At 54.3% G+C, this 18,106-nt stretch overlaps 1 protein-coding gene across 5 annotated transcripts in view; it reads left to right on the top strand.

Annotated features, from left to right (window-relative positions):
• The window catches only part of ino80 (INO80 complex ATPase subunit), a 116,261-nt gene that overhangs the window by 92,775 nt on the left and 5,380 nt on the right, over nucleotides 1-18,106 (top strand). For all 5 annotated transcript variants that reach the window (XM_071412591.1, XM_071412590.1, XM_071412589.1 and 2 more), the window contains exons 30-34: nucleotides 98-256; nucleotides 1,752-1,854; nucleotides 1,956-2,044; nucleotides 5,550-5,717; nucleotides 6,502-6,697. In XM_071412591.1, the coding sequence (XP_071268692.1) occupies nucleotides 98-256; nucleotides 1,752-1,854; nucleotides 1,956-2,044; nucleotides 5,550-5,717; nucleotides 6,502-6,697 (715 nt within the window). The remainder of the gene's footprint in view (nucleotides 1-97; nucleotides 257-1,751; nucleotides 1,855-1,955; nucleotides 2,045-5,549; nucleotides 5,718-6,501; nucleotides 6,698-18,106) is intronic.

The following is an 18,106-nucleotide window of genomic DNA, read 5'->3' as shown; positions in this document are numbered from 1 at the left end:
AATAACTAACTGTTTTCACCAGCTGATCTTTTCGGGGGCTGTGAGTAATTAGTCTCTGACGCTCTCTCTCTCTCCCTCCCTGTCGCTCTCTTGCTAGGTGATCTTCTATGACAGTGACTGGAACCCTACAGTGGACCAGCAGGCTATGGACAGAGCTCACCGCCTGGGTCAGACCAAGCAGGTCACTGTGTACCGTCTGATCTGTCAGCTCACTATAGAGGAGAGGATACTGCAGAGGGCCAAGGAGAAGAGTGAGGTGAGACAATCACACACTACTTTGGGTCAAGAAGAAGATGGAGCTCACTACTGACGTCCTACCGGGTTTAATACGGCGCTCTGCACGGTACTGACATCCTACCGGGTTTAATACGATGCTCTGCACGGTACTGACATCCTACCGGGTTTAATACGATGCTCTGCACGGTACTGACATCCTACCGGGTTTAATACGGCGCTCTGCACGGTACTGACATCCTACCGGGTTTAATACGACGCTCTGCACGGTACTGACATCCTACCGGGTTTAATACGGCGCTCTGCACGGTACTGACATCCTACCGGGTTTAATACGGCGCTCTGCACGGTACTGACATCCTACCGGGTTTAATACGGCGCTCTGCACGGTACTGACGTCCTACCGGGTTTAATACGACGCTCTGCACGGTACTGACATTCTACTGGGTTTAATACGTCACGGTACTGATATCCTACCGGGTTTAATACGACGCTCTGCATGGTACTGACATCCTACCGGGTTTAATACGACGCTCTGCACGGTACTGACATCCTACCGGGTTTAATACGACGCTCTGCACGGTACTGACATCCTACCGGGTTTAATACGTCACGGTACTGACATCCTACCGGGTTTAATACGACGCTCTGCACGGTACTGACGTCCTACCGGGTTTAATACGACGCTCTGCACGGTACTGACATCCTACCGTGTTTAATACGTCACTGTACTGACATCCTACCGGGTTTAATACGACGCTCTGCACGGTACTGACATCCTACCGGGTTTAATACGACGCTCTGCACGGTACTGACATCCTACCGGGTTTAATACGACGCTCTGCACGGTACTGACATTCTACCGGGTTTAATACGATGCTCTGCACGGTACTGGACATCCTACCGGGTTTAATACGGCGCTCTGCACGGTACTGACGTCATACCGGGTTTAATACGACGCTCTGCACGGTACTGACATTCTACTGGGTTTAATACGACGCTCTGCACGGTACTGACGTCATACCGGGTTTAATACGACGCTCTGCACGGTACTGACATCCTACCGGGTTTAATACGACGCTCTGCACGGTACTGACATCCTACCGGGTTTAATACGACGCTCTGCACGGTACTGACGTCATACCGGGTTTAATACGGCGCTCTGCACGGTACTGACGACCTACCGGGTTTAATACGACGCTCTGCACGGTACTGACATCCTACCGGGTTTAATACGACGCTCTGCACGGTACTGACATCCTACCGGGTTTAATACGACGCTCTGCATGGTACTGACATCCTACCGGGTTTAATACGACGCTCTGCACGGTACTGACATCCTACCGGGTTTAATACGACGCTCCGCACGGTACTGACGTCCTACCGGGTTTAATATGACGCTCCGAACAGTTTCTATTTTCTCACATCTTTCTACCTTTTTTGGAGAAAGAACCTAACTGCCTTGATCCTAGTTAACCCTTTGTATCCATGTGTTGTCCTCTCTCCCCCCCCATCAGATCCAGAGGATGGTGATCTCTGGGGGGAACTTTAAACCAGACACCCTGAAGCCTAAAGAGGTGGTCAGTCTGCTGCTGGACGATGAGGAGCTGGAGAAGAGACGTGAGGGGACTTTTCAGAAATGTGATTGGTTGCTGTGTTCCTGTGTTGTGTGAGAAAGCGTGTTTACTGATTGGCTGCTACCTCTGTATTGTGTCCTGCAGTGCGTGTTCGTCAGGAAGAGAAGAGACAACAGGAGGAGTGCAGCAAGGTGAAGGACCGCAGGAGAAAGAGAGAGAAATACGCTGACAAGGTACAACGTTATGTCACGTCTTTTTAAACAATACATTTAAAGCGCCTTGGGAAAGTTTCAGACCCCTTGACTTTTTCCACATTTTGTTACGTTACAGCCTTATTCTAAAATCGATTCAATATTTGTTCCCCTTCAATCTACACACTATCCAGTAATGACAAAGCAAAGACAGTTATAAAAAATGTTTTTTTTTAATGTTTGCTAATTTATACAAATAAAAATGAAAACCTATGAAAAACATCCCCACAGCATGATGCTGCCACCACCATGCTTCACCGTAGGGATGGTGCCAGGTTTCCTCCAGACATGACGCTTGGCATCCAGAATCTTGTTTCTCATGGTCTGAGAGTTCTTCAGGTGCCTTTTGGCAAACTCCAAGTGGTCTGTCATGTGCCTTTTAATGAGGAGTGGCTTCTGTCTGGCCACTCTACCATAAAGGCCTGATTGGTGGAGTGCTGCAGAGATGGTTGTCCTTCTGGAAGGTTCTCCCAGCTCCACAGAGGACCTCTGCAGCTCTGTCAGAGTGACCATTGGGTTCTTGGTCACCTCCCTGACCAAGGCCCTTTCCCCCCGATTGCTCAGTTTGGCCGGGGTCCAGCTCTAGGAAGAGTCTTGGTGGTTCCAAACTTCTTCCATTTAAGAATGATGGAGGCCACTGTATTCTGGGGAACCTTCAATGCTGCAGAAATGTTTTGGTACCCTTCCCCAGATCTGTGCATCGACACATTCCTGTCTCGGAGCTCTACGGACAATTCCTTCAACCTCATGGCTTGGTTTTTACTCTGACGTGCACTATCAACTGTGGGACCCTATATAGACAGGTGTGTGCCTTTCCAAAGCATGTCCAATTAATAGAATTTACCACAGGTGGACTCCAATCAAGTTGTAGAAACATCTCAAGGATGATTAATGGAAACAGGACGTACCTGAGCTCAATTTGGAGTCTCATAACAAAGTGTCTGAATACTTATGGAATTAAGGTATTTCTGTTTTTTTATTTGAAATCAGTTTTTGCTTTGTCTGTACGGGGTGTTGTGTGTAGATTGAGGATATTTGATTTATTTAATCCATTTTATTATAAGGCTGTAACATAACTAAATGTGGAAAAAGTCAAGGATCTGAATGCGCTGTATATGACATATTGATGTTCTCCACACCACCTCAAACATTTTAAGCCGTCGTTGGCCTTCATGTATGGAGATGTGAATCCTGACCACTATGGCCCTGTGCAGATGGTTGGCGGCCATATTGGAAATGGCCGCTGGGGCCATCGGCAATGGCACTTAGCTAAAAAACACTTCTGTCCTAGCTGTGTGAAATGTTGTGCCTCACAAATGTCAACGACACAAATCTGGAGACAAAAAAATATAAAATGCCCATTTATTAGTTAGAGAGGAACAATTGGGGCTTTTAATCCCACTACTCACATCAAAGAGGATTACAGCTTGGTGCCTCCCTTTACAAAGGGAAGAGCAGGAAACTACTGAAGGTGCTGTGGTTATTCCCCGTTGTCAAAGATCCGTGTATCTTTCAGGAGATGTGTGAATCTGACGTTGTACACTCCTCACTGATGCAGTGAAGATTCCCGCAGAGAAAGATTTAGTACTCTCTCTCCTATACGTTGTTTATTAATGCTGCACTCTAGCTGGATGGCATATACACCAGTTTATTAGGTACACCCATCTAGTACCGGGCTGAAAATGGAAACGATGCTCAATTAGTATCAAGGGATCTAACGTGTGCCAGGAAAACTTCCCCCACACCGTTACACTACCGCCACCAAGCCCGTACCGTTGACACCAGGCAGGATGGGTCCATGGACTCATGCTGTTTACGCCAAATCCTGACTCTGCCATCTGCATGACGTAACGGGAACCGGGATTCATCAGACCATGCAGTGTTTTTCCTTTCCTCAGTTGTCCAGTGTTGGTGATGGCGTGCCCACTGGTGAGCTGCTTCTTCTTGTTTTTAGCTGATAGGAATGGAACCCAGTGTGGTTGTCTGCTGCAAAAGCCCATCCCTGCAATATCCTGTCTCGTCTGCTTGTGGGTCGTCTCTGTAGCTTCAGTACCTTGGCTCTCGATCAAACCCTCTCTGAGTCAGCCAATGTGGGAGAATTGGACATATTTAACAAAGCTAAGTTCTGTGGTAAAGCTGACCACCTAACGTGCCATTGTAATCTGATGCTGAAAAAGTCTGTGGGAAAATGGAGCCTGTTGTGAAGGTCTCTCTTCATCTTCATTAAATCTGTTGAGGTTTTTGTTTCCACAGTTGTCACGGAAACACAGCCAAGTGCTTTATTAAAATACGGTCTTTTGACTTTTCATCTATTTGTCTTTTACGACCCAAGTCCATTCAGATCCGAGAAGAGTTCCACATCTTTCATATAACACCATCCCTATAACCTCCCCTCTCTCCCCCCTCCTTACCCCCCTCTCGCTCGCTCTCTCTCCCCCCCTCTCGCTCTCTCTCTCCCCCCCTCTCGCTCGCTCTCTCTCCCCCCCTCTCGCTCTCTCTCTCTCCCCCCCTCTCGCTCTCTCTCTCTCCCCCCTCTCGCTCTCTCTCTCTCCCCCCCTCTCGCTCTCTCTCTCTCCCCCCCTCTCGCTCTCTCTCTCTCCCCCCCTCTCGCTCTCTCTCTCTCCCCCCCTCTCGCTCTCTCTCTCTCCCCCCCTCTCGCTCGCTCGCTCTCTCTCCCCCCTCTCGCTCGCTCTCTCTCCCCCCCCCTCTCGCTCGCTCTCTCTCCCCCCCTCTCGCTCGCTCTCTCTCCCCCCCTCTCGCTCGCTCTCTCTCCCCCCCTCTCGCTCGCTCGCTCTCTCCCCCCCCCTCGCTCGCTCTCTCTCCCCCCCTCTCGCTCGCTCTCTCTCTCTCCCCCCTCTCGCTCGCTCTCTCTCTCTCTCCCCCTCTCGCTCGCTCTCTCCCCCCCTCTCGCTCTCTCTCTCTCCCCCCTCTCGCTCTCTCTCTCTCCCCCCTCTCGCTCTCTCTCTCTCCCCCCTCTCGCTCTCTCTCTCTCCCCCCCTCTCGCTCTCTCTCTCTCCCCCCCTCTCGCTCTCTCTCTCTCCCCCCCTCTCGCTCTCTCTCTCTCCCCCCCTCTCGCTCGCTCTCTCTCTCTCCCCCCCTCTCGCTCGCTCTCTCTCTCTCCCCCCTCTCGCTCGCTCTCTCTCTCTCCCCCCCTCTCGCTCGCTCTCGCTCGCTCTCTCTCTCTCCCCCCTCTCGCTCGCTCTCTCTCTCTCCCCCCCTCTCGCTCGCTCTCTCTCGCTCTCTCTCTCTCCCCCCTCTCGCTCTCTCTCTCTCCCCCCCTCTCGCTCTCTCTCTCTCCCCCCCTCTCGCTCTCTCTCTCTCCCCCCTCTCGCTCGCTCTCTCTCTCTCCCCCCTCTCGCTCGCTCTCTCTCTCTCCCCCCTCTCGCTCGCTCTCTCTCTCTCCCCCCTCTCGCTCGCTCTCTCTCTCTCCCCCCTCTCGCTCGCTCTCTCTCTCCCCCCCCCTCTGGCTCTCTCTCCCCTCATACAGAGAAAGAAGGACGACGAGGACCCTAAGGATCCTAAGAGGAGGAAAGACGTGAACCTGGTCATGCCTTACAACCTGTCCGCGGACAACTCTAACCTCTCAGCCGACGGAGATGATTCATTCATCAGTGTAGACATGGACGACTCTGCCATGCCTAGTCCCTTCAGTGAGGTGAGAGAGGGAGGAGAGGGGAGGGAGGGAGGAGAGGGGAGGGAGGGAGGAGAGGGGAGGAGAGGGGAGGGAGGGGAGGAGAGGGAGGAGAGGGGAGGGAGGGAGGAGAGGGGAGGGAGGGGAGGGAGGGAGGGAGGAGAGGGAGGGGAGGGAGAGGGGAGGAGAGGGGGGAGGGAGGGAGGAGAGGGAGGGAGGGGAGGGGGGGAGGGAGGAGAGGGAGGAGAGGGGAGGGAGGGGGGAGGGGGAGGGAGGGGAGGGAGGAGAGGAGGGGGAGGGAGGGGGGAGAGGGGGAGGAGAGGGGAGGGAGGGGAGGGAGGGAGGGAGGGAGGAGAGGGAGAGGGGAGGGAGGGGAGGAGAGGGGAGGGAGGGGAGGGAGGGAGGAGGGAGGGAGAGGGGAGGGAGGGGAGGAGAGGGGGAGGGGAGGGAGGGAGGGAGGAGAGGGGGAGGAGAGGGAGGAGGGGAGGAGAGGGGAGGGAGGGGAGGGAGGGAGGGAGGAGAGGGGAGGGAGGGGATGGAGGGAGGAGAGGGGAGGGAGGGAGCTTTGACCTGCTGTGTCTGCGACCTCTGACCTTACTGACTCACTCCTTCACCTTCTATTGGTCTTTCTCTGGGTTTTGTCTCCATTGTGGACACTGCTATTCCCTTTCCCTTCATACTTGTATCCCTTCTTCTCTCTCCACCTCCTTTGTGTCTCGTTCTTGGCATTCCTGGCCCCTTTCTTCTTCCTCCTCTTCCTCACCCTAACCCCCAGGTGTGTGCGTCTCTCCTGTCTCTCCCTGGTCAGATCTCTCTGAGTAGTGAGCTCCAGCCCAGCTCCCTACCTCCAGACCAGGACCCAGACCAGGATCCAGATCCAGACCAGGATGAGAGCAGTAGTGACATGCTAGTCATCGTAGACGACCCTGTGTCTTCAGCACCACAGTCCAGGGCCACCAACTCACCTGTCAGCGTGTCTGGATCCATGTCGGACAACATGAACGGTAAGACAATGATAGTTAATCGATTTAAAGAATCAGTCCGTCAGTCAGTTTAGGCAATCGATGAACACAATCCATCAATTAATTGGTCAATCAATGAACATCTGAGGGATTGTAGTACTTGAAGCTATCCTGTACAACGTGGGTGGTCCAACGTGGGTGGTCTGTGTTTTGTGATTGGGTGATATGTGTTCAACTCGAAGACAAAGGTTAAGTAATGAATCATGCATTATCATCTACTCTGGCACCTGATGAAAACCTTTTGAGCTCGCATAGTAGTAGCATCAAAATCTCTGACAGTTTTGACACACCGACGGGGTCAACGGCGCTACGTGGTAGCGACGGGGTCAACGGCGCTACGTGGTAGCGACGGGGTCAACGGCGCTACGTGGTAGCGACGGGGTCAACGGCGCTACGTGGTAGCGACGAGGTCAGTCAGAAGAGGTAGGCCCTAATCGGTGTGACTGGCTAGCTGAAGGTGATGTTCTCCTCTTTATTTAGATCACAGTAGTATTATCTCTGAGAGAGTGAGTCTGTTACCCTATATGTATGCGATACCTGATTATTTGAGCCTGTGCCATTTTGAATTTGCTGAAAGCTATCAATAATAACTCAGAAATGTGATTTACAGTGCTCGCAGTTTGCTGTTAGGTACATTATGGCCCTAGGCCTATGTTCCTCTTGGCTTGTGTTTTCTGTCCAATGGTTTCTTGGAAGAATTAGGTCAATTTAATGGTGGTTTAAATTCTGACCCCTCTGACGTACTTTCAAAGTGTCTTGTGACCCACCTGATCAATAAAACAATATTTCAAACTAGAATTAATGATTTAGCTGCTTTAGTTCTGGCCCAGGAGAATCTATCCAACTCCAATCCTCCTTTTGGGAAACTCTACAATCAGAACCAGTCCCAGAATAACACATTCTAGAAAATAAAGTTGTTGGCATTGTCATGGTGATGTGTTTGTGCCAATAGAATGAGTGATGACTCTGTGCTAATGAGATGAGGGCTGTAGTGTAGTCGACTGGGCTGGGGGTTGGAGGGTTTAGGGACTAGATGAGGGATGTAGTGTAGTCGACTGGGCTGGGGGTTGGAGGGTTTAGGGACTAGATGAGGGCTGTAGTGTAGTCGACTGGGTTGGAGGGTTTAGGGACTAGATGAGGGCTGTAGTGTAGTCGACTGGGCTGGGGGTTGGAGGGTTTAGGGACTAGATGAGGGCTGTAGTGTAGTCGACTGGGCTGGGGGTTGGAGGGTTGAGGTTTTGGGACTAGATGAGGGCTGTAGTGTAGTCGACTGGGCTGGGGGTTGGAGGGTTTAGGGACTAAATGAGGGCTGTAGTGTAGTCGACTGGGCTGGGGGTTGGAGGGTTGAGGTTTAGGGACTAGATGAGGGATGTAGTGTAGTCGACTGGGCTGGGGGTTGGAGGGTTAGGGACTAGATGAGGGATGTAGTGTAGTTGACTGGGCTGGGGGTTGGAGGGTTGAGGGTTAGGAACTAGATGAGGGCTGTAGTGTAGTCGACTGGGCTGGGGGTTGGAGGGTTAGGGACTAGATGAGGGCTGTAGTTTAGTCGACTGGGCTGGGGGTTGGAGGGTTTAGGGACTAGATGAGGGATGTAGTGTAGTCGACTGGGCTGGGGGTTGGAGGGTTAGGGACTAGATGAGGGCTGTAGTGTAGTCGACTGGGCTGGGGGTTGGAGGGTTAGGGACTAGATGAGGGCTGTAGTGTAGTCGACTGGGCTGGGGGTTGGAGGGTTAGGGACTAGATGAGGGCTGTAGTGTAGTCGACTGGGCTGGGGGTTGGAGGGTTAGGGACTAGATGAGGGCTGTAGTGTAGTCGACTGGGCTGGGGGTTGGAGGGTTTAGGGACTAGATGAGGGCTGTAGTGTAGTCGACTGGGCTGGGGGTTGGAGGGTTAGGGACTAGATGAGGGCTGTAGTGTAGTCGACTGGGCTGGGGGGTTGGAGGGTTGGGGACTAGATGAGGGCTGTAGTGTAGTCGACTGGGCTGGGGGTTGGAGGGTTAGGGACTAGATGAGGGATGTAGTGTAGTCGACTGGGCTGGGGGTTGGAGGGTTTAGGGACTAGATGAGGGCTGTAGTGTAGTCGACTGGGCTGGGGGTTGGAGGGTTAGGGACTAGATGAGGGCTGTAGTGTAGTCGACTGGGCTGGGGGTTGGAGGGTTAGACTAGATGAGGGATGTAGTGTAGTCGACTGGGCTGGGGGTTGGAGGGTTAGGGACTAGATGAGGGCTGTAGTGTATTCGACTGGGCTGGGGGTTGGAGGGTTAGGGACTAGATGAGGGCTGTAGTGTAGTCGACTGGGCTGGGGGTTGGAGGGTTTAGGGACTAGATGAGGGCTGTAGTGTAGTCGACTGGGCTGGGGGTTGGAGGGTTAGGGACTAGATGAGGGCTGTAGTGTAGTCGACTGGGCTGGGGGTTGGAGACTAGATGAGGGCTGTAGTGTAGTCGACTGGGCTGGGGGTTGGAGGGTTGATGATTAGGGACTAGATGAGGGCTTTAGTGTAGTCGACTGGACTGGGGGTTGGAGGGTTTAGGGACTAGATGAGGGCTGTAGTGTAGTCGACTGGGCTGGGGGTTGGAGGGTTTAGGGACTAGATGAGGGCTGTAGTGTAGTCGACTGGGCTGGGGGTTGGAGGGTTAGGGACTAGATGAGGGCTGTAGTGTAGTCGACTGGGCTGGGGGTTGGAGGGTTTAGGGACTAGATGAGGGCTGTAGTGTAGTCGACTGGGCTGGGGGTTGGAGGGTTAGGGACTAGATGAGGGCTGTAGTGTAGTCGACTGGGCTGGGGGTTGGAGGGTTGATGTTTAGGGACTAGATGAGGGCTGTAGTGTAGTCGACTGGGCTGGGGGTTGGAGGGTTAGGGACTAGATGAGGGCTGTAGTGTAGTCGACTGGACTGGGGGTTGGAGGGTTTAGGGACTAGATGAGGGCTGTAGTGTAGTCGACTGGGCTGGGGGTTGGAGGGTTAGGGACTAGATGAGGGCTGTAGTGTAGTCGACTCGGCTGGGGGTTGGAGGGTTTAGGGACTAGTTGAGGGCTGTAGTGTAGTCGACTGGGCTGGGGGTTGAGGTTTAGGGACTAGATGAGGGCTGTAGTGTAGTCGACTGGGCTGGGGGTTGGAGGCTTAGGCACTAGATGAGGGCTGTAGTGTAGTCGACTGGGCTGGGGGTTGAGGGTTAGGGACTAGATGAGGGCTGTAGTGTAGTCGACTGGGCTGGGGGTTGGAGGGTTAGGGACTAGATGAGGGCTGTAGTGTAGTCGACTGGGCTGGGGGTTGGAGGGTTAGGGACTAGATGAGGGATGTAGTGTAGTCGACTGGGCTGGGGGTTGGAGGGTTAGACTAGATGAGGGCTGTAGTGTAGTCGACTGGGCTGGGGGTTGGAGGGTTGAGGTTTAGGGACTAGATGAGGGCTGTAGTGTAGTCGACTGGACTGGGGGTTGGAGGGTTTAGGGACTAGATGAGGGCTGTAGTGTAGTCGACTGGGCTGGGGGTTGGAGGGTTAGGGACTAGATGAGGGCTGTAGTGTAGTCGACTGGGCTGGGGGTTGGAGGGTTGAGGTTTAGGGACTAGATGAGGGCTGTAGTGAAGTCGACTGGGCTGGGGGTTGGAGGGTTTAGGGACTAGATGAGGGCTGTAGTGTAGTCGACTGGGCTGGGGGTTGGAGGGTTGAGGTTTTGGGACTAGATGAGGGCTGTAGTGTAGTCGACTGGGCTGGGGGTTGGAGGGTTTAGGGACTAGATGAGGGCTGTAGTGTAGTCGACTGGGCTGGGGGTTGGAGGGTTGAGGTTTAGGGACTAGATGAGGGATGTAGTGTAGTCGACTGGGCTGGGGGTTGGAGGGTTAGGGACTAGATGAGGGATGTAGTGTAGTTGACTGGGCTGGGGGTTGGAGGGTTGAGGGTTAGGGACTAGATGAGGGCTGTAGTGTAGTCGACTGGGCTGGGGGTTGGAGGGTTAGGGACTAGATGAGGGCTGTAGTTTAGTCGACTGGGCTGGGGGTTGGAGGGTTTAGGGACTAGATGAGGGATGTAGTGTAGTCGACTGGGCTGGGGGTTGGAGGGTTAGGGACTAGATGAGGGCTGTAGTGTAGTCGACTGGGCTGGGGGTTGGAGGGTTAGGGACTAGATGAGGGCTGTAGTGTAGTCGACTGGGCTGTGGGTTGGAGGGTTAGGGACTAGATGAGGGCTGTAGTGTAGTCGACTGGGCTGGGGGTTGGAGGGTTAGGGACTAGATGAGGGCTGTAGTGTAGTCGACTGGGCTGGGGGTTGGAGGGTTTAGGGACTAGATGAGGGCTGTAGTGTAGTCGACTGGGCTGGGGGTTGGAGGGTTAGGGACTAGATGAGGGCTGTAGTGTAGTCGACTGGGCTGGGGGTTGGAGGGTTGGGGACTAGATGAGGGCTGTAGTGTAGTCGACTGGGCTGGGGGTTGGAGGGTTAGGGACTAGATGAGGGATGTAGTGTAGTCGACTGGGCTGGGGGTTGGAGGGTTTAGGGACTAGATGAGGGCTGTAGTGTAGTCGACTGGGCTGGGGGTTGGAGGGTTAGGGACTAGATGAGGGCTGTAGTGTAGTCGACTGGGCTGGGGGTTGGAGGGTTAGACTAGATGAGGGATGTAGTGTAGTCGACTGGGCTGGGGGTTGGAGGGTTAGGGACTAGATGAGGGCTGTAGTGTAGTCGACTGGGCTGGGGGTTGGAGGGTTAGGGACTAGATGAGGGATGTAGTGTAGTTGACTGGGCTGGGGGTTGGAGGGTTGAGGGTTAGGGACTAGATGAGGGCTGTAGTGTAGTCGACTGGGCTGGGGGTTGGAGGGTTAGGGACTAGATGAGGGCTGTAGTGTAGTCGACTGGGCTGGGGGTTGGAGGGTTGGGGACTAGATGAGGGCTGTAGTGTAGTCGACTGGGCTGGGGGTTGGAGGGTTAGGGACTAGATGAGGGATGTAGTGTAGTCGACTGGGCTGGGGGTTGGAGGGTTTAGGGACTAGATGAGGGCTGTAGTGTAGTCGACTGGGCTGGGGGTTGGAGGGTTAGGGACTAGATGAGGGCTGTAGTGTAGTCGACTGGGCTGGGGGTTGGAGGGTTAGACTAGATGAGGGATGTAGTGTAGTCGACTGGGCTGGGGGTTGGAGGGTTAGGGACTAGATGAGGGCTGTAGTGTAGTCGACTGGGCTGGGGGTTGGAGGGTTAGGGACTAGATGAGGGATGTAGTGTAGTTGACTGGGCTGGGGGTTGGAGGGTTGGGGACTAGATGAGGGCTGTAGTGTAGTCGACTGGGCTGGGGGTTGGAGGGTTAGGGACTAGATGAGGGATGTAGTGTAGTCGACTGGGCTGGGGGTTGGAGGGTTTAGGGACTAGATGAGGGCTGTAGTGTAGTCGACTGGGCTGGGGGTTGGAGGGTTAGGGACTAGATGAGGGCTGTAGTGTAGTCGACTGGGCTGGGGGTTGGAGGGTTAGACTAGATGAGGGATGTAGTGTAGTCGACTGGGCTGGGGGTTGGAGGGTTAGGGACTAGATGAGGGCTGTAGTGTAGTCGACTGGGCTGGGGGTTGGAGGGTTAGGGACTAGATGAGGGATGTAGTGTAGTTGACTGGGCTGGGGGTTGGAGTGTTGAGGTTTAGGGACTAGATGAGGGCTGTAGTGTAGTCGACTGGGCTGGGGGTTGGAGGGTTAGGGACTAGATGAGGGCTGTAGTGTAGTCGACTGGGCTGGGGGTTGGAGGGTTGGGGACTAGATGAGGGCTGTAGTGTAGTCGACTGGGCTGGGGGTTGGAGGGTTAGGGACTAGATGAGGGATGTAGTGTAGTCGACTGGGCTGGGGGTTGGAGGGTTTAGGGACTAGATGAGGGCTGTAGTGTAGTCGACTGGGCTGGGGGTTGGAGGGTTAGGGACTAGATGAGGGCTGTAGTGTAGTCGACTGGGCTGGGGGTTGGAGGGTTAGACTAGATGAGGGATGTAGTGTAGTCGACTGGGCTGGGGGTTGGAGGGTTAGGGACTAGATGAGGGCTGTAGTGTAGTCGACTGGGCTGGGGGTTGGAGGGTTAGGGACTAGATGAGGGATGTAGTGTAGTTGACTGGGCTGGGGGTTGGAGGGTTGAGGGTTAGGGACTAGATGAGGGCTGTAGTGTAGTCGACTGGGCTGGGGGTTGGAGGGTTAGGGACTAGATGAGGGCTGTAGTTTAGTCGACTGGGCTGGGGGTTGGAGGGTTTAGGGACTAGATGAGGGATGTAGTGTAGTCGACTGGGCTGGGGGTTGGAGGGTTAGGGACTAGATGAGGGCTGTAGTGTAGTCGACTGGGCTGGGGGTTGGAGGGTTAGGGACTAGATGAGGGCTGTAGTGTAGTCGACTGGGCTGGGGGTTGGAGGGTTAGGGACTAGATGAGGGCTGTAGTGTAGTCGACTGGGCTGGGGGTTGGAGGGTTAGGGACTAGATGAGGGCTGTAGTGTAGTCGACTGGGCTGGGGGTTGGAGGGTTTAGGGACTAGATGAGGGCTGTAGTGTAGTCGACTGGGCTGGGGGTTGGAGGGTTGGGGACTAGATGAGGGCTGTAGTGTAGTCGACTGGGCTGGGGGTTGGAGGGTTAGGGACTAGATGAGGGATGTAGTGTAGTCGACTGGGCTGGGGGTTGGAGGGTTTAGGGACTAGATGAGGGCTGTAGTGTAGTCGACTGGGCTGGGGGTTGGAGGGTTAGGGACTAGATGAGGGCTGTAGTGTAGTCGACTGGGCTGGGGGTTGGAGGGTTAGACTAGATGAGGGATGTAGTGTAGTCGACTGGGCTGGGGGTTGGAGGGTTAGGGACTAGATGAGGGCTGTAGTGTAGTCGACTGGGCTGGGGGTTGGAGGGTTAGGGACTAGATGAGGGCTGTAGTGTAGTCGACTGGGCTGGGGGTTGGAGGGTTTAGGGACTAGATGAGGGCTGTAGTGTAGTCGACTGGGCTGGGGGTTGGAGGGTTAGGGACTAGATGAGGGCTGTAGTGTAGTCGACTGGGCTGGGGGTTGGAGGGTTGGGGACTAGATGAGGGCTGTAGTGTAGTCGACTGGGCTGGGGGTTGGAGGGTTGATGTTTAGGGACTAGATGAGGGCTGTAGTGTAGTCGACTGGACTGGGGGTTGGAGGGTTTAGGGACTAGATGAGGGCTGTAGTGTAGTCGACTGGGCTGGGGGTTGGAGGGTTAGGGACTAGATGAGGGCTGTAGTGTAGTCGACTGGGCTGGGGGTTGGAGGGTTAGGGACTAGATGAGGGCTGTAGTGTAGTCGACTGGACTGGGGGTTGGAGGGTTTAGGGACTAGATGAGGGCTGTAGTGTAGTCGACTGGGCTGGGGGTTGGAGGGTTAGGGACTAGATGAGGGCTGTAGTGTAGTCGACTGGGCTGGGGGTTGGAGGGTTAGGGACTAGATGAGGGCTGTAGTGTAGTCGACTGGGCTGGGGGTTGGAGGGTTAGGGACTAGATGAGGGCTGTAGTGTAGTCGACTGGGCTGGGGGTTGGAGGGTTAGGGACTAGATGAGGGCTGTAGTGTAGTCGACTGGGCTGGGGGTTGGAGGGTTTAGGGACTAGATGAGGGCTGTAGTGTAGTCGACTGGGCTGGGGGTTGGAGGGTTAGGGACTAGATGAGGGCTGTAGTGTAGTCGACTGGGCTGGGGGTTGGAGGGTTGGGGACTCGATGAGGGCTGTAGTGTAGTCGACTGGGCTGGGGGTTGGAGGGTTAGGGACTAGATGAGGGATGTAGTGTAGTCGACTGGGCTGGGGGTTGGAGGGTTTAGGGACTAGATGAGGGCTGTAGTGTAGTCGACTGGGCTGGGGGTTGGAGGGTTAGGGACTAGATGAGGGCTGTAGTGTAGTCGACTGGGCTGGGGGTTGGAGGGTTAGACTAGATGAGGGATGTAGTGTAGTCGACTGGGCTGGGGGTTGGAGGGTTAGGGACTAGATGAGGGCTGTAGTGTAGTCGACTGGGCTGGGGGTTGGAGGGTTAGGGACTAGATGAGGGCTGTAGTGTAGTCGACTGGGCTGGGGGTTGGAGGGTTAGGGACTAGATGAGGGATGTAGTGTAGTCGACTGGGCTGGGGGTTGGAGGGTTTAGGGACTAGATGAGGGCTGTAGTGTAGTCGACTGGGCTGGGGGTTGGAGGGTTAGGGACTAGATGAGGGCTGTAGTGTAGTCGACTGGGCTGGGGGTTGGAGGGTTGGGGACTAGATGAGGGCTGTAGTGTAGTCGACTGGGCTGGGGGTTGGAGGGTTGATGTTTAGGGACTAGATGAGGGCTGTAGTGTAGTCGACTGGACTGGGGGTTGGAGGGTTTAGGGACTAGATGAGGGCTGTAGTGTAGTCGACTGGGCTGGGGGTTGGAGGGTTAGGGACTAGATGAGGGCTGTAGTGTAGTCGACTGGGCTGGGGGTTGGAGGGTTAGGGACTAGATGAGGGCTGTAGTGTAGTCGACTGGACTGGGGGTTGGAGGGTTTAGGGACTAGATGAGGGCTGTAGTGTAGTCGACTGGGCTGGGGGTTGGAGGGTTAGGGACTAGATGAGGGCTGTAGTGTAGTCGACTGGGCTGGGGGTTGGAGGGTTAGGGACTAGATGAGGGCTGTAGTGTAGTCGACTGGGCTGGGGGTTGGAGGGTTAGGGACTAGATGAGGGCTGTAGTGTAGTCGACTGGGCTGGGGGTTGGAGGGTTAGGGACTAGATGAGGGATGTAGTGTAGCCGACTGGGCTGGGGGTTGGAGGGTTAGACTAGATGAGGGCTGTAGTGTAGTCGACTGGGCTGGGGGTTGGAGGGTTTAGGGTTAGGGACTAGATGAGGGCTGTAGTTTAGTCGACCGGGCTGGGGGTTGGAGGGTTAGGGACTAGATGAGGGCTGTAGTGTAGTCGACTGGGCTGGGGGTTGGAGGTTTAGGGACTAGATGAGGGCTGTAGTGTAGTCGACTGGGCTGGGGGTTGGAGGGTTGATGTTTAGGGACTAGATGAGGGCTGTAGTTTAGTCGACTGGGCTGGGGGTTGGAGGGTTAGGGACTAGATGAGGGATGTAGAGTAGTCGACTGGGCTGGGGGTTGGAGGGTTAGGGACTAGATGAGGGCTGTAGTTTAGTCGACTGGGCTGGGGGTTGGAGGGTTGAGGGTTAGGGACTAGATGAGGGCTGTAGTGTAGTCGACTGGGCTGGGGGTTGGAGGGTTTAGGGACTAGATGAGGGCTGTAGTTTAGTCGACTGGGCTGGGGGTTGGAGGGTTAGGAACTAGATGAGGGCTGTAGTTTAGTCGACTGGGCTGGGGGTTGGAGGGTTGAGGGTTAGGGACTAGATGAGGGCTGTAGTGTAGTCGACTGGGCTGGGGGTTGGAGGGTTAGGGACTAGATGAGGGCTGTAGTGTAGTCGACTGGGCTGGGGGTTGGAGGGTTAGGGACTAGATGAGGGCTGTAGTGTAGTCGACTGGGCTGGGGGTTGGAGGGTTTAGGGACTAGATGAGGGCTGTAGTGTAGTCGACTGGGCTGGGGGTTGGAGGGTTTAGGGACTAGATGAGGGCTGTAGTGTAGTCGACTGGGCTGGGGGTTGGAGGGTTGAGGTTTTGGGACTAGATGAGGGCTGTAGTGTAGTCGACTGGGCTGGGGGTTGGAGGGTTGAGGTTTTGGGACTAGATGAGGGCTGTAGTGTAGTCGACTGGGCTGGGGGTTGGAGGGTTGATGGTTAGGGACTAGTGGAGGGCTGTAGTGTAGTCGACTGGGCTGGGGACTAGGGGATTACACTAAAGAGGGAGATTTTAGCATGTAGACTACTATATCATGCAGAAAACAGGGTGAGGTAAGTGGGAGATGAGATGGAGTAAGGGAGGGATGGGGGAGGAGTGCATACTCTGAGTGGAGAAGTTGTGGTATATTACAGTCTGTCATAGGGAAAGAGGGAGAGGAGGAGGGTGATGTCTGAACCACAGCGTCTGGATCAGAACCCAGAGATTAAGAAATGATTTGGGCTGCAACCTCAGAGGAGAGGATTGGGCCAATCATCAGACCGGAACACACTGGAAAAGGAGATTGTCTGCCACGGTTGTATGGAGTACTTGTTAAAGTCTTAGAGAGATGATGTAACATGGTTGAATATATATATTATGGTAGATGTGAAGCGTTAGTCAAATCAATCAAATGTATTTTTTTTAAAGTCCTTTTTACATCAGCCAATGTCACAAAGTGCTGTACAGAAACCCAGGCTAAAACCCCAAACAGCAAGCAATGCAGATGTAGAAGCACGGTGGCTAGGAAAAACTCCCTGTAAAGGCTGGAACCTTGGAAGAAACCTAGAGAGGAACCAGGCTATGAGGGGTGGCCAGTCCTCTTCTGGCTGTGCCGGGTGGAGATTATAACAGAACATGGCCAAGATGTTCAAATGTTCATAAATGACCAGCAGGGTCAAATAATAATAATCAGTAGTTGTAGAGGGTGCAACAGGTCAGCACCTCAGGAGTAAATGATCGTAGCCGATCATTCAGTGTTAGAGACAGCAAGAGTACAAGTGAACAGATCAGGGTTCCATAGCCACAGGCAGAACAGTTGAAACTGTAGCAGCAGCATGACCAGGTGGACTGGGGACAGCAAGGAGTCATCAGACCAGGTAGTCCTGAGGCATGGGCTCAGGTCCTCAGAGAAAGAGGGAGAGACTATTGCAGCATAAATACTTGGAGGCTGAGACAGGAGGCGTTGGGAGACACTGTGGCCCTGTCCGACGATACCCCCGGACAGGGCCAAACAGGCAGGATATAACCCCACCCACTTTGCCAAAGCACAGCCCCCACACCACTAGAGGGATATCTTCAACCTACTACCCTGAGACAAGGCCGAGTATAGCCCACGAAGATCTCTCCCACGGCACAAACCCGAGGGGGGCGCCAACCCGGACAGGAAAATCATGTCAGTGACTCAACCCACTCAAGTGACACACCCCTCCTAGGGACAGCATGGAAAAGCACCAGTAAGCCAGTGACTCAGCCCCTGTAATAGGGTTAGCGGCAGAGAATCCCAGTGGAGAGAGGGGAACCGGCCAGGCAGAGACAGCAAGGGAGGTTCGTCGCTCCAGAGCCTTTCCGTTCACCTTCACACTCCTGGGCCAGACTACACTCAATCATAGGACCTACTGAAGAGATGAGTCTTCAATAAAGACTTAAAGGTTGAGACCGAGTCTGCGTCTCTCACGTGGGTAGGCAGACCATTCCATAAAAATGGAGCTCTGTAGGAGAAAGCCCTGCCTCCAGCTGTTTGCTTAGAAATTCTAGGGACAGTAAGGAGGCCTGCGTCTTGTGACCGTAGCGTACCTGTAGGTATGTACGGCAGGACCAAATCGGAAAGATAGGTAGGAGCAAGCCCATGTGATGCTTTGTAGATTAGTAGTAAAAGCTTGAAATCAGCCCTTGCCTTAACAGGAAGCCAGTA

The sequence above is a fragment of the Salvelinus alpinus genome, chromosome 8 (genome assembly GCF_045679555.1).
Source record: "Salvelinus alpinus chromosome 8, SLU_Salpinus.1, whole genome shotgun sequence".
Classification (NCBI taxonomy): domain Eukaryota; kingdom Metazoa; phylum Chordata; class Actinopteri; order Salmoniformes; family Salmonidae; genus Salvelinus; species Salvelinus alpinus.
The sequence above is the reverse complement of the archived record's forward strand: the minus strand, read 5'-3'. Positions and strand labels throughout refer to the sequence as shown.